Source organism: Odocoileus virginianus, chromosome 10, assembly GCF_023699985.2.
Source record: "Odocoileus virginianus isolate 20LAN1187 ecotype Illinois chromosome 10, Ovbor_1.2, whole genome shotgun sequence".
In the NCBI taxonomy this organism is placed as follows: Eukaryota; Metazoa; Chordata; class Mammalia; order Artiodactyla; family Cervidae; genus Odocoileus; species Odocoileus virginianus.
Window position 1 is genome coordinate 59,200,070 of NC_069683.1, and position 14,237 is coordinate 59,214,306.

Here is a 14,237-nt window from a genome sequence, read left to right on the forward strand (position 1 = left end):
CCATTGAGTTGGAGATGCTATCCAACCATCTCATCCTCTGCCGCCCCCTTCTCCTGCCCTCAATCTTTCACAGCACCAGGGTATTTTCCAATGAGTCGCCTCTTTGCATTAGGTAGCCAAAGGATTGGAGCTTCAGCATCAGTTCTTCCAATGAATATTCAGGATTGATTTGCTTTAGGATTGATTGCTTTGATCTCCTTGCTGTCCAAGGGACTCTCAAGTCTTCTGCAGCATCACAATTCAAAAGCATCAATTCTTCAGCACTCAGCCTTCTTTATGATACAACTCTCACATCTATACATGATTACTGGAAAAACCAGTTATGACTATAGTGACCTTTGTTGGCAAAGTGATGTCTCAGCTTTTCTTATACACTGTCTAGGTGGGTCACAGCTTTTCTTTCAAGGAGCAAACATCTTTTAATTTTGTGGCTGCAGTCACCATCCACAGTGATTTTGGAGCCGAAGAAAAGAAAATCTGTCACTATTTCCATTGTTTCCCCATCTATGTGCCATGAAGCAATGGGACCGGAAGCCATAATCTTCATTTTCTGAATGCCGAGTTTTATGCCAGCTCCTTCTCTCTCCTCTTTCACCTTTATACCAAGGGGCTCTTTAGTTCCTCTTCTTTCTGCCATTAGAGAGCTATCACCTGCATATTTGAGGTTGTTGACACTTCTCCTGGAAATCTTGATTCCAGCTTGTGATTCATCCAGACTGGCATTTTGCATAATATACTCTGTTTAGAAGTTAAATAAGCATGGTGACAATATACAGTCTTGATGTATTCCTTCTGCAATTTTGAACCAGTCTGTTGTTCCAAGTCCGATTCTAAGGGTTACTTCTTGACCTGCATACAGGTTTCTCAGGAGACAGGTAAGGTGGTCTGGTATTCCCATCTCCTTAAGAATGTTCCATAGTTTGTTGTGATCCACACAGTTAAAACCTCTTCATTCTTTCTGGAGCTATTTCTCTGCTCTCTCCCACTAACTTATCAGGCACCTTCCAGCCTGGGGGGTTCATCTTCTGGTGTCATAGCTTTTTGCCTTTTCATACTGTTCATGGGTTTCTCGAGGCAAGAATATTGGAGTGGTTTGCCATTCTCTCCTCCAGAGGTACTAGATGGCTTACCAATAAAATACTGCAAATATAGTAGTTATCATGGAGTTCATATATGTTGACTTATATCTATCAATATATCTACTTGTTTTAAACTGATATTTAAGTTCAAAGACATTCTAAAAGATCTATTATTTTTTATTCTCCTTACATGTTTTCTATTTTTGACGTCATATTTTACATCTTTATGCCTATCCCTTAACTGTTTACTTTAGTTATACTTAATTTTATCATTTTTGTCTTTTAACCTTTCTAATAATTCTGTTGAAAAAATACTTATTTGGTTGCACTGGGTCTTAGCTGTGGCATGCAGGATCTTTGCTGCTGTGCGCCCAGGGCTCTAGACTTGTGGCATATGGGATTTGTCACCCCATGGCATGTGGGTTTTTGTTTGCTGGAAATTTTTAAATTACTGACTCAATATCAGTACTGGTAACTCGTCCAATCATCTTTTCTATTTGTGCTTGGCTCAGTTTTGGAAGTTTATATCTTCAAAAGACCCCAAATAGCCAAAACAATCTTGAGAAAAAAGAACAAAGCTGAAAGAATTATACTCCCTGACTTCAGACTATAATCTTTAATACAAAGCTATACCCATCAGAAAAGTTTGATACTGGCATTAAAAACAGACACAGATCAATGGAACAGAATAGAGAGCCCAGAAATAAACTCACACACCTATGGTCACCAAAAAGAACCAAGAATATACAATGAAGAAAAGACAGTATCTTCAATAAACAGTGCTGGGAAAACTAGACAGATACATGTAAAGAAGTGAAATGAGAACATTCTCTAACACCATACAAAAAATAAAAGTCAAAAAGGATTAAAGATCTAAAGTTAAGGCCAGATACTATAAAATGACCAGAGGAAAATAGAGAACAATCAAGGACATGAATCACAGCAAAAGTTTTTGTATCCATCTCCTTGAGTATATTAAATAAAAGCGAAAGTAAACAAATGGGACCTAAGTAAATTTAAAAGCTTTGCACAGCAAAGGAAATTATCAACAAAATTTAAAGACAACCCACTAAACGGGAGAAAATTTTTGCAAATTATATGACCAATAAGGGGTTAATCCAACATATATAAACAGTTCATATGACACAATATGAAAACAAACAAACAACCCAATTAAAAAGGGGATAAAAAACTGAATAGACATTTTACCAAGGAGGAAATGAAGATGGCCACAGGCATATGAAAAGATGCTCAAAATCACTAATCATCAGGAAAATGCTAATCAAAACCAAAACCACAATGAGATATTTCCTAACACCTTTATGGCTACTGCTAAAAATAAAACAAATAACAAAGTTGGCAAGGATATGAAGAAAAGAGAACACTCAAACGCTATTGGTGGGAATGTAAATTGGTGTAGCCACTGGGCAAAACAGTATAGAGGTTTATTAAAAAAACTTAATATATAACTATCATATAACTCAGAAATTCCTCTCCTGGGTATATATATCTGCAAAAAACAAAAACACTAATTTGAAAAGGTCTATGCATAGAAATGTTTATGTTGTTGTTCAGTTGCCAAGTCATGTCCAGCTCTTTGCGAGCCCATGGACTGCAGCACGCTAGACCTCCCTGTCCCTCACCATCTCCCAGTTTGCCCAAGTTCATGTCCATTGACTTGGTGATGCCATCCAGCCATCTCATCCTCTGTTGTCCTCTTCTCTTTCTGCCTTCAATCTCTCCTGGCGTCAGGGTCTTTTCCAATGAGTCAGCTCTTTGCATCAGATGGCCAAAGTACTGAAACTTCAGGATCACCATCAGTCCTTTCAATGAATATTCAGGGTTAATATCCTTCAGGATTAACTTGTTTGACCTCCTCACTGTCCACAGGACTCTCAAGAATCCAGCACCATGGTTCAAAAGCATCAATTATTTGATTTTTTATGGTCCAATTCTCACATCTGTATATGATTACCGGAAAGACCACAACCTTGACTATATAGACCATTGACGGCAAAATGATGTCTTTGCTTTTTAATACACTGTCTAGGTTTGTCATGGGCTTTCCTGGTGGGTCAGCAGTCAAGAATCCGCCTGCAAGGCAGGAGATGCAGGTTTGATCCCTGGGTGGGGAAGATCTCCTGGAGGAGGAGAATCCCAGTGACAAAGGAGCCTGGTGAGCTATGGTCCACTGGGTCACAAAGAGTCAGACACAACTGAAGCGACTGAGCACTGTTTACCACAGCTTTCCTTCCAAGAAGCAATCATCTTCTAGTTTCCATGACTGCAGTCACCATACACAGGGATTTTAGAGCCCAAGAAGAGGAAATCTTTCACTGCTTCCACCTTTCCCCCTTCAATTTGTAATGGAGAGAGGGGACCAAATGCCATTTTAGTTATTTTAATATTGAGTTTTAAGCCGGCTTTTCCACTCTCTTCTTTCACCCTCATCAAGAGGCTCTTTAGTTCCACCTCACTTTTTGCCATTACAGTAACGTCATCTGCATATCTGAGGTTGTTGATGTTTCTCCTGGCAACCTTGATTCCAGCTTGTAAGTCATGCAGCCCAGCACTTCGCATGATGTACTAAGCTAAGCACATCGTGTATAAGCTGAATAAACAGGGTGACAACACACAGCCTCGCTGTACTCCTTTCTCGATTTTGAACCAGTTCGTTGTTCCATATAAGGTTCTAACTTGCTTCTTGACCTTCATACAGGTTTTTTAGGAGACAAGTAAGATGATCTGGTATTCCCATCTCTTTAAGAATTTTCCACAGTTTGTTATGACCCACACAGTCAAAGTCTTTAGCATAGTTAATGAAACAGAAATAGATGTTTTCCTGGAATTCCCTTGCTTTCTCTATGATCCAGTCAAAGCTGGCAATTTCATCTCTGGTTCCTCTGCCTTTTCTAAACCCAGTTTATACATCTTGGAAGTTCTTGTTTCATGTAATGCTAAAGCCTAGACCGAAGGATTTTGAGCATAACTATTAGCATGGAAAGTGAACCTTACTAGCATGGAAAGTGAGTGCAAGTGTCCAGTAGTTTGAACATTCTTTAGCACTGCCCTTCTTGGGAATTGGGATGAAGATTGACCTTTTCCAGTCCTGTGGCCACTGTTAGGTTTTCCAAATTTGCTGACATATTGAATGCAACACTTTAACAGCATCATGTTTTAGGATTTTAGGAGCTGCTGGAATTCCATCACCTCCACTAGCTTTATTGGCAGCAGTGCTTCCTAATGTCCTTTTGACTTCACACTCCAGGATGTCTGGCTCTAGGTGAGTGATCACACCAATGTGGTTATCCGGGTCATTAAGATCTTTTGTGTACAGTTCTTCTGTGTGTTCTTGACATCTCTTCTTGATCTCGCCTGCTTCTGTTAGGTCTTCACCATTTCTGTCCTTTACTGTGCCCATATTTACATGAAATGTTCCTTTGATATTTCCAATTTTCTTGAAGAGATCTCTGGTCTCCTTCATGGTCACTGCCTTGTCATGCTGAAGGGGCTTGTGTAACTCTATGAAGCTATGAACCAGGGCCACTCAAGATGGATGGTTTCCACTGGGGAGTTCTGACATAATGTGGTCCACTGGAGGAAGGCATGGCAAAACCACCCCAGTATTCTTGCTGTGAGAACCCCATGAACTGTATAAAAAGCCAAATGTTCATCAGTTCATTCAGTTCAGTTGCTCAGTCGTGTCTGACTCTTTACAACCACATGGACTACAGCATGCCAGGATTCCCTGTCCATCACCAACTCCTGGAGCTTGCTCAAACTCATGTCCATCGAGTTGGTGATACCATCCAACCATCTCACCCTCTGCCATCCCCTTTTCCTCCTGCCTTCAATCTTCCCCAGCTTCAGGGTCTTTTCCAATGAGTCAGTCACATCAGTTGGTCAAAGTATTTGAGTTTCAGTTTCAGCATCAGTCCTTCCAATGAATATTCAGGACTGATTTCCCTTAGGATTGACTGGTTGGAAAATGTTCATAGCAGCATTATTTACAATAGCCAAGATATGAAAGCATCTTAAGTGTCCATCAACAGACGAATGGATAAAGAAGTTAAAAAGAACAGAATTTTGCTATCTGCAGCAACAGGGATGGACTTGGATGGCACTAGGCATTGTGGGAGCTGAAACAAGGCAGAGAAGGACAAATACTGTGTGATATCACTGAGACTGGAGTCTAAAAAAAAAAAACAAACTAATGAATAAAGGGGGAAAGGAGCAGACACAGAGATATAGAGAACAAACTGGTGGTTACCAGGACCCATGAGCAGGGTGCTATGGGGTGGCGGAGCTGAAGGTACAAACTACCACAAGTAAGACAGGCTCAAGGATGTACTGTACAACATGGAGAATACAGCCAATATTTTGTAATAACTGTAAATGGAAACTAAACTTTCAAAATTATACTAAATTTCTTTTTAATTTTTAAAAAGAGAAAAGACATATAAATGGTTTTACTTTTGAATTAAAATTTTCTCTAATAATGCAGATTTCAATCTTTTGTCTGGGATATAATAAAGGTAATAGGAGATTCTATTGGTCACATGTATCAGGAGTCTGGATTTCCAAAAGAAATGCAAGAGAAATAGTCTAGTGATATCTTCTATAATAAGGGTCAGCAATATTTTAAAAACTTTAAAAAATTAAAACCTATAATAAAAGTTTTAATTTAAATAAAATAATTTGGGCATTGCAGATCATAAATTTTTTCTTACAACTCTCAATTCTGCCCTTGTAGCATGAAAGCAGCCAAAAACAGTACTTATAAAAGGATATATCTATGTTACTATAAAATTTCATTCACACAAACAGGCAGGAGGCTGGACTTAGTACAAAGAATGCAGTTCACAACTCTTGCACCAGAATCTAAGCTACAAAAAGTCTTTGCTCTGCTTCATTATGTATAAATGTACCTAGAACACTGGCCGGTAAATAGCAGGCACTCAAATATACATTCATATAATACTCTTTTCATAGAAAAAGGAAAAGAAATCTATAGTTCTATTATATATCTATTCCATTTAATGTGTATTTCAAGAAAAGAAGTAGGTCATTACAGAAGTACTCAACTTAAGTGTTACTTCAATTTAAAACTTGACCTGAAAATCAAGATTAAACTATGAAGCATGGTTAGTAAAGTCTCTAAAAGAAAAATGTATTCATAATCTAGCTCAACTACTATTTTAAAGGAACATAACAGTGAACCTATGTATAAGCACCTACACCCTCAAAAAAAAGAGTGAGAAAGAGAATTTTAAATTCAAAACAGTATCTTTAGGAAAGACCAATGTTTTTCTCATTACAAATTCAGTAACAAGAAAGCATCTTTCCTCACTTGTCCCACAGAGGCCGAGAATCTCATAAGAAGAATTTTCACGGCTGAGAATCTCATAAGAAGAATTTTCACAGCAGTCTTACGGCTGTCGTAACCAATTATAATGACTACAATTGCAGAGGGCCGGAAAATCAGGAATAAATATTCACATAAGCCATTAAACAAATAAGGATTTGCTAGACCAGGTACGATGAAAATAATTTCTTCTTCATCTGTAGAATTATATTTACTTCAACTCTGGTCACTGAGCCAAATGGTCTCTTTCTCAAATAAGATATGGAAATTACAAAGATTCTAAACTGTAGGGTTATTTCTTTTATTGAGAAAAAGTAATACTTACAGACTTTCTGATGTCTTTTGAAGAGAGATCAATCAATTTCTTGTTTATAGACCATTCTTCATCAGATTCCATTATGGCTTTCTAAGAAATAGCCATTTGTTAATGAAAATATACAAGTAAATACAAAGAGGCAGTTTAAAAATAAAGTAGTACAGTGAATTAGCTATAGGGTATAATATAGATGTTAGGTTATTATTTTGAACGAATTAAGTCTTTAATTTTTATTACTTAAAATTGCAATTTCTTGATTTCATACAAGTCTGATCTTCAGCCAGACTGATTCTATCTTACTCATTCTATACTCCTGTACATCAAAATTCACAAATTTCCTACTCCATTCATAGCATGTATGCATGCTCAGCCCTTCAGCCGTGTCTGACTCTTTGCGACCCCATGGACTGTAGCTTGCCAGGCTCCTCTGTCCACTACATTATCCCAGCAAGAATACTGGAGTGGCTTCTATTTCCTCCTTTAGGGGATCTTCCCAAACCCAGGGATCAAATCCATGTATCTTGCAGCTCCTGCACTGGGAGGCAGATTCTTTTTATTTATTTATTTACTTACTTTTTTTTTTTCAGTTATTTATGCTTCTTTATTTATTTTTTTTTTATTAGTTGGAGGCTAATTACTTTATTTTAATTGGAGGCTAATTCCAAGTACACAAGTAATGCAAAAAAGAAATCCAAAAAAGCAAAATGGCTGTCTGAGGAGGCCTCACAAATAGCTGTGAAAAGAACAGAAAGGAAAAGCAAAGGAGAAAATGAAAGATATACCCATTCGAAAGCAGAGTTCCAAAGATAGCAAGGAGAGATAAGAAAGTCTTCCTCAGTGATCAGTGCAAAGAAATAGAGGAAAACAAAAGAATGGGAAGGACTAGAGATCTCCTCAAGAAAATTAGAGATACCAAGGGACCATTTCATGCAAAGATGGGTTCAATAAAGGACAGAAATGGTATGGACCTAACAGAAGCAGAAGATATTAAGAAGTTGCAAGAATACACAAAAGAACTATATAAAAAGGATCTTCACGACCGAGATAATCATGATGGTGTGATCACTGACCTAGAGCCAGACATCCTGGAATGTGAAGTCAAGTGGGCCTTAGGAAGCATCAATATGAACAAAGCTAGGGGAAGCAATGGAATTCCAGTTGAGCTATTTCAAATCCTAAAAGATGATGCTGTGAAAGTGCTGTACTCAATATGTCAGCAAATGTGGAAAACTCAGCAGTGGCCACAGGACTGGAAAAGGTCAGTTTTCATTCCAATCCCAAAAAAAGGCAATGCCAAAGTATGCTCAAACTACTGCACAATTGAACTCATCTCACATGCTAGTAAAGTAATGCTCAAAATTCTCCAAGCCAGGCTTCAGCAATACGTGAACTGAGAATTTCCAGATGTTCAAGGTGGTTTTAGAAAAGGTAGAGGAACCAGAGATCCAATTGCCAACAACTTGGATCATCAAAAAAGCAAGAGACTTCCAGAAAAGCATCTATTTCTGCTTTATTGACTATGCCAAAGCCTTTGACTGTGTGGATCACCACAAATTGTGGAAAATTCTTAAAAAGATGGGAATACCGGACCACCTGACCTGCTTCTTGAGAAATCTGTATGCAGGTCAGGAAGCAATAGTTAGAACTGGACATGGAACAGACTGGTTCCAAATAGGAAAAGGAGTACATCAAGGCTGTATATTGTCACCCTGCTTATTTTAACTTATATGCAGAATACATCATGAAAAACACTGGGCTGGATGAAGCACAAGGTGGAATCAAGATTGCCAGGAGAAATATCAATAACCTCAGATATGCAGGTGATACCACCCTTATGGCAGAAAGCAAAGAAGAACTAAAGAGCCTCTTGATGAAAGTGAAAGAGGAGAGTGAAAAAGTTGGCGTAAAGCTCAACATTCAGAAGACTAAGATCATGGTATCAGATCAGATTTTCACCACCTTATCAACCTTAATAGGTTTTATAATTCTTTTTTAAAAATAATCCCTTTTACTGGGATTTGCAGTCCATATTAATTAAACTTTACCACCCTACACTGTCTAAACTTTGCAAGTTTCTATATCACCTCAACAGAACATTATCTTTTCTAAATGTAGATGTTATAATTCCATATACAGTTCTACATTTACAAATTTATATTAGTCTATAAATTATACTGCACCCAGGTCAGTATTAAACACAGGTTATTTAGTTAAACCTGCCTGAACATTATGGGCTTTCCTAGTGGCTCCATGGTAAAGAAACCACCTGGCCAAGCAGGAGACCCAGATTTGATCTCTGGGTCAGGAAAAGCCCTGGAGAAGGAAATGGCAACACACTCATGGGAAATCCCATTGACAGAGAAGCCTGGCAGGCTATAGTCCATGGGGTCACAAAATAGTCAGACACGGCGTAGTGACTGAGCACACACAGATGCATGCTCGAACATTATAATGAAACCTAATCGTTTAAGAACCCTAATCATTTATTATAATTTTCAAAAATGCATGGAAAGATTAGATTTTGGTTTCTTTTTACAAATAGCATGATGAAATATTAAATACTAAGACTTAGAGCAGTAACTTATCTCAGCAATTGTAATTTGTACTATTTGCATGTAACTATCTCTGGCTCTGATGAACTTCAGTGGTAAGTTTCGTAGAGTTATGACTATAATTTTGACTTGAAAGTACTTCAAGGTAAAACTCTGATTTTTCATTTGACAAATTAACATAGAAATTATAAATTACTATTTGATAGTATATTCACACTTACAAATAAGCATGCTTTTAAAGGTCAAAATTTCAAATTTCTTTCTTCGAAAATTTAAACAGCAGAATTTTTGTGCTTTACATCATTTCTTAATGATATAAAATTGCTAAGTATATAGGAGAAAAATATCAGAATAAAGATAACTGTATTCATAAAACCATAATACAGTAAAAAATAAATATGTATGTAAAGACTATTATAAATACCTTAAAATAGATGGGAGCCATATCACCCACTTCCTTTGGGAGAGGAATACATTCATAAACCATATGGTACTGTTTCTTCATGTTCACATTCGTTTCTAAAAAGATACAGTCCAATCCTTTATCTTCAAACATTTTCACCAACGATTTTCTAAACATCTGAAGAAAGCAAAATGGCTAGGTAAATAAAGCAATGATAGGAGATTCAAAATATGAAAACAATAAAAAGTGTAGCAAATTCTTTTAAAATAAAAAAGAAATATTAAATAATGGTGGAATTCTATAATGTTATCTTATAGTTACTCTACTTTCTAAATCTACCACATTTCATACAGTTAAGCAATATTTTTTTTAACTGAAACTCACTCTGCTCAGTATTATGTATATATCACAAACAGTTTCAGTAAACTAAGAAAAGGAAGTGATAAAATCAAAATTACATGGTAAATTACATAGAACTAACAGTAAAATCATACAAAAACATCCAAAAACCAAAAAATAAGTACTCTCAGCAGGTAGGCATCCTTAAATTCAGTGAGACAAGCAGAATTCACTTTCAACTGGTTTCTAACCTCAAAGTAACTTCATTTGCTAGTTCCTTTATATGTGTGCTGATCCTTAACTTGCAAATTTTCATTCAGCATAATTTCCTAGAGATTCAACCAGGTTATGTTAAGACCCTGCCTTGTTTCTGCCACATGGAGACAGCAGTTCAGGTTTGCCATTCAAGCCTCTCTTGACACCCAAAGCAGGGAAAGGATACAAATGACTGCTGGGTAGAGGGTGGGAGTTCTAGATTCCCATGAGGTCTCCTCTGACTATTTAATACTGATCCCTCGTCACTATTCTATTTTCCACTCCTTTTATAAAACAAGAGCAAGTAGGGAAAAAACAATCAAATAATGGTAATTTGACATGAACTAAAATGCTACCTAATAAGGAACAGATAGAGGATTCACTATTCATTTCTAACCACAGCTAAGTGTAAGTTCAGCATAGTCTCTTCACTTCAGATAATCTGCTGCTGAAGTCTTAGCTAATACCTATGATCTCATAGTAGGTGACTGTTAGCTAAATCATTATAGATAATATAGAAAATTGGTTCCCCCTTTAAAAATTGTCTGACTTTGGTATTATACTTTCTAAAATCACATAAATGGAGACAATGTACAGACAATATAGTTAAATTATGATAAAAATAATAATAAAACAGGTATAAATATCTACATGATCATATCAATCATTTCAATTTTATACCTTCCATGCCTCCAATCTGCTATCTGTATATAAAAATGCTTCCCCCTAAAGGCTGTGTTCACTAAATTGTATCATTTTTTTCCTCTTGAGCAAACAAGAAGACTAAACTTCCCCGTATCTCTGGGACTTAAGTGGGGCCATGTTTAGTTCTGGGTAATGTATATGGAAATGATATGTGTTAAAAGAGTTATCAAAAGGTAGTGTGTCTTCTCATGTCTATTTTCTTCAAACCAAGGGTGTGAAAGAGAAGAATTCCACCACAGGAGAAGCTTATCGTGGAAGAGATCTGAATGCCTGAATTACTTCTTGAAGGCAATCTTCCACAATGGATGATGATGTAGGAAATTAACTTTAGCTGTCTCAACGTATTGTGAATTAGGTGCTGTTTGCAACAATAGTGAAGAAGACACCAGTGATATAACTCAAGCTGTTTCAGACAAATCAGAAAGTGACAACAGATAACTCTATTTTCCCACTCAACTATATCCCAGACAGTTATCTTCACATGTCTAATAACACATGTACAAAACAAAAAACAGCCAAATGGAAAGTATGTTTGGCTTTATAATATAGTTTTAAAGACTGTCTTTCTTTGTTAACTTAGCACACTTGTGAATTTTTATTTATTACGCATATTTTCAATTAATTGTTATTTATTGAGTAATCACATAGTTCTGTGGTGAGAATTTTATAACATTAGAAAGAGGAAAATAATTACTAGAATGGAACTATATACCTGAAAATCAATTTTTTTAAAAAATGAAAAAGTAGATTAAATACAACAGCAACAGCAATAAAAATTTAGATACCCTAAAGATTATCTAATAAATTCTTTACTTCAGATTTTTTCATAAGTCTCTTCTGATTTAACTGTTAGGTCTGGACAACAGCAAATAAGACAGACTTAATATGTCATGATTATAAATGAAACCTTAAAATCACTAAATCAGTAGTGATGCAAAAATAGTTCAATATTATAAAATGTATAAACATCACACCTATAGCCTCAAGGAGGACACACACACACTTTTAAGTATTTCTCCTATATATATGCAAATATGTGTGTGTATATATATATATATACATAAAAGACTTTAAAAAATATGAGTTTAATGGTATAATTTCAGGTTCAGTTCAGTTCAGTTTATTTACACAGTCGAGTTTGACTCTTTCTGACCCCATGGACTGCTGCATGCCAGGATTCCCTGTCCATCACCAGATCCTGCAACTTGCTCAAACTCATGTCCATCCAGTCAGTGAGGCCATCCAATCATCTCATTCTCTGTCATCCCCTTCTCCTCCTGCCTTCAATCTTTCCCAGCATCGGGGTTCTTCCCAGTGAGTCAGTTCTTTACATCAGGTGGCCAAAGTATTGGAGTTTCAGCTTCAGCATTAGTCCTTCCAATGAATATTCCAGACTGATTTCCTTTAGGATGGACTGGTTGGATCTCCATGCAGTCCAAGGGACTCTCAAGAGTCTTCTCCAACACCACGGTTCAAAAGCATCAATTCTTCAGGGCTTAGCTTTCTTTATGGTCCAACTCTCACATCCATACATGACTACTGGAAAAACCGTACCTTTGATTATATGGACTTTCACTATTACTTTGTCAGCAAAGTAATGTCTCTGCTTTTTAATATGCTGTCTAGGTGGGTCTTAGCTTTTCTTCCAAGGAGCATTTTAATTTCATGGCTGCAGTCACCATCTGCAGTGATTTTGGAGCCCAAGAAAATAAAGTCCGTCACTGTTCCCATTGTTTCCCCATCTATTTTCCATGAAGTGATGGGACCAGATGCCATGATCTTAGGTTTCTGAATGTTGAGTTTTAAGGCAGCTTTTTCACTCCTCTCTTTCACTTTCATCAAGAGGCTCTTTAGTTCCCCTTCGCTTTATGCCATAAAGGTGGTGTCATCTGAATATCTGAAGTTATTGATATTTCTCCCAGCAGTCTTGATTCCAGCTTGTGCTTCATCCAGCCTGGCAGTTCTCATGATGTACTATGCATATAAATTAAATAAGCAGGATGACAATATATGGCCTTGACATACTCCTGTCCCAAAATTGAGCCAGTCTGTTCTTCCACGTCAGGTTCCAACTGTTGCTTCTTAACCTGCATACAGGTTTCACAGAAGGCAGGTAAGGTGGCCTGGTGTTCCCATCTCCTTAAGAATCTTCCAAAGTTTGTTGTGATCCACACAGTCAAAAGTTCTAGCATAGTTTATGAAGTAAAAGTAGATGTTTTTCGGAAATTCTCTTGCTTTTCCTATAATCCAATGGATGTTCGCAATTTGATCTCTGGTTTCTCTGCCCTTTCTAAATCCAGCTTCAACATCTGGGAGTTCTCAATTCATGTACTGTGGAAGCCTGGCTTGGAGAATTTTGAGCATTACTTTGCTAGTATGTGAAATGAATGCAATTGTGCAGTAGTTTGAACATCCTTTTGCATTGCCCTTCTTTGGGGCTTGAATAAAAACACCATTTCCAGTACTGTGGCCACTGCTGAGTTTTCCATATTTGCTGGCATACTGAGTGCAGCACTTTAACACATCATCTTTTAGGATCTGAAATAGCTCAGCTGGAATTCCATCACCTCCACTAGCTTCTTTCATAGTGATGCTTCCTAAGGCCCACTTGACTTTACACTCCAAGACATCTGTCTCTAGTTGAGTGATCATACCATTGTGGTTATCTGGATCACGAAGATCTTTTTCGTATAGTTCTTCTGTGTATTCTTGCAACTTCTTAATATCTTCTGTTTCTGTTAGTTCCATACCATTTCTGTCCTTTATTGTGCCCATCTGTGCATGAAATGTTCCCTTGGTATCTTGAATTTTCTTTAAGAGATCGCTAGTCTTTCCCATTGTATTGTTTTCCTCTGTTCCTTTGCTGGGATCACTGAGGAAGGCTTTCTTATCTCTCCTTGCTATTCTTTGGAACTCTGCATTCAGATGGGTCTATCTTTCCTTTTCACCTTTACCTTTTGCTTCTCTTCTTTTCTCAGCTATTTGTAAGGCCTCCTCAGACAATCATTTTGCTTTTTGCATTTCTTTTTCTTGGGAAAGGTCTTGATCACCATCTCTTGTCCAATGTTACAAACCTCTGTCCATAATTTTTAAGACACTCTGTCTATCAGATCTAATTCTTGAATCTATTTATCACTTCCACTGAATAAAGGTAAGTGATCTGATTTAGGTCATATATGAATGGCCTAATGGTTTTCCCTGCTTTCTTCAATTTAAGTCTGAA

The 14,237-nt window shown here is 37.0% G+C and overlaps 1 protein-coding gene across 2 annotated transcripts in view; it reads right to left on the reverse strand.

The window, feature by feature from the left end:
- Positions 1-14,237, reverse strand: part of CWF19L2 (CWF19 like cell cycle control factor 2) — a 153,038-nt gene that overhangs the window by 11,865 nt on the left and 126,936 nt on the right. For both annotated transcript variants that reach the window (XM_020885503.2, XM_020885502.2), the window contains exons 15-16: positions 9,737-9,892; positions 6,770-6,850 (exon numbers count right to left, since the gene is read on the reverse strand). In XM_020885503.2, coding sequence (XP_020741162.2) covers positions 6,770-6,850; positions 9,737-9,892 — 237 coding nt within the window. The remainder of the gene's footprint in view (positions 1-6,769; positions 6,851-9,736; positions 9,893-14,237) is intronic.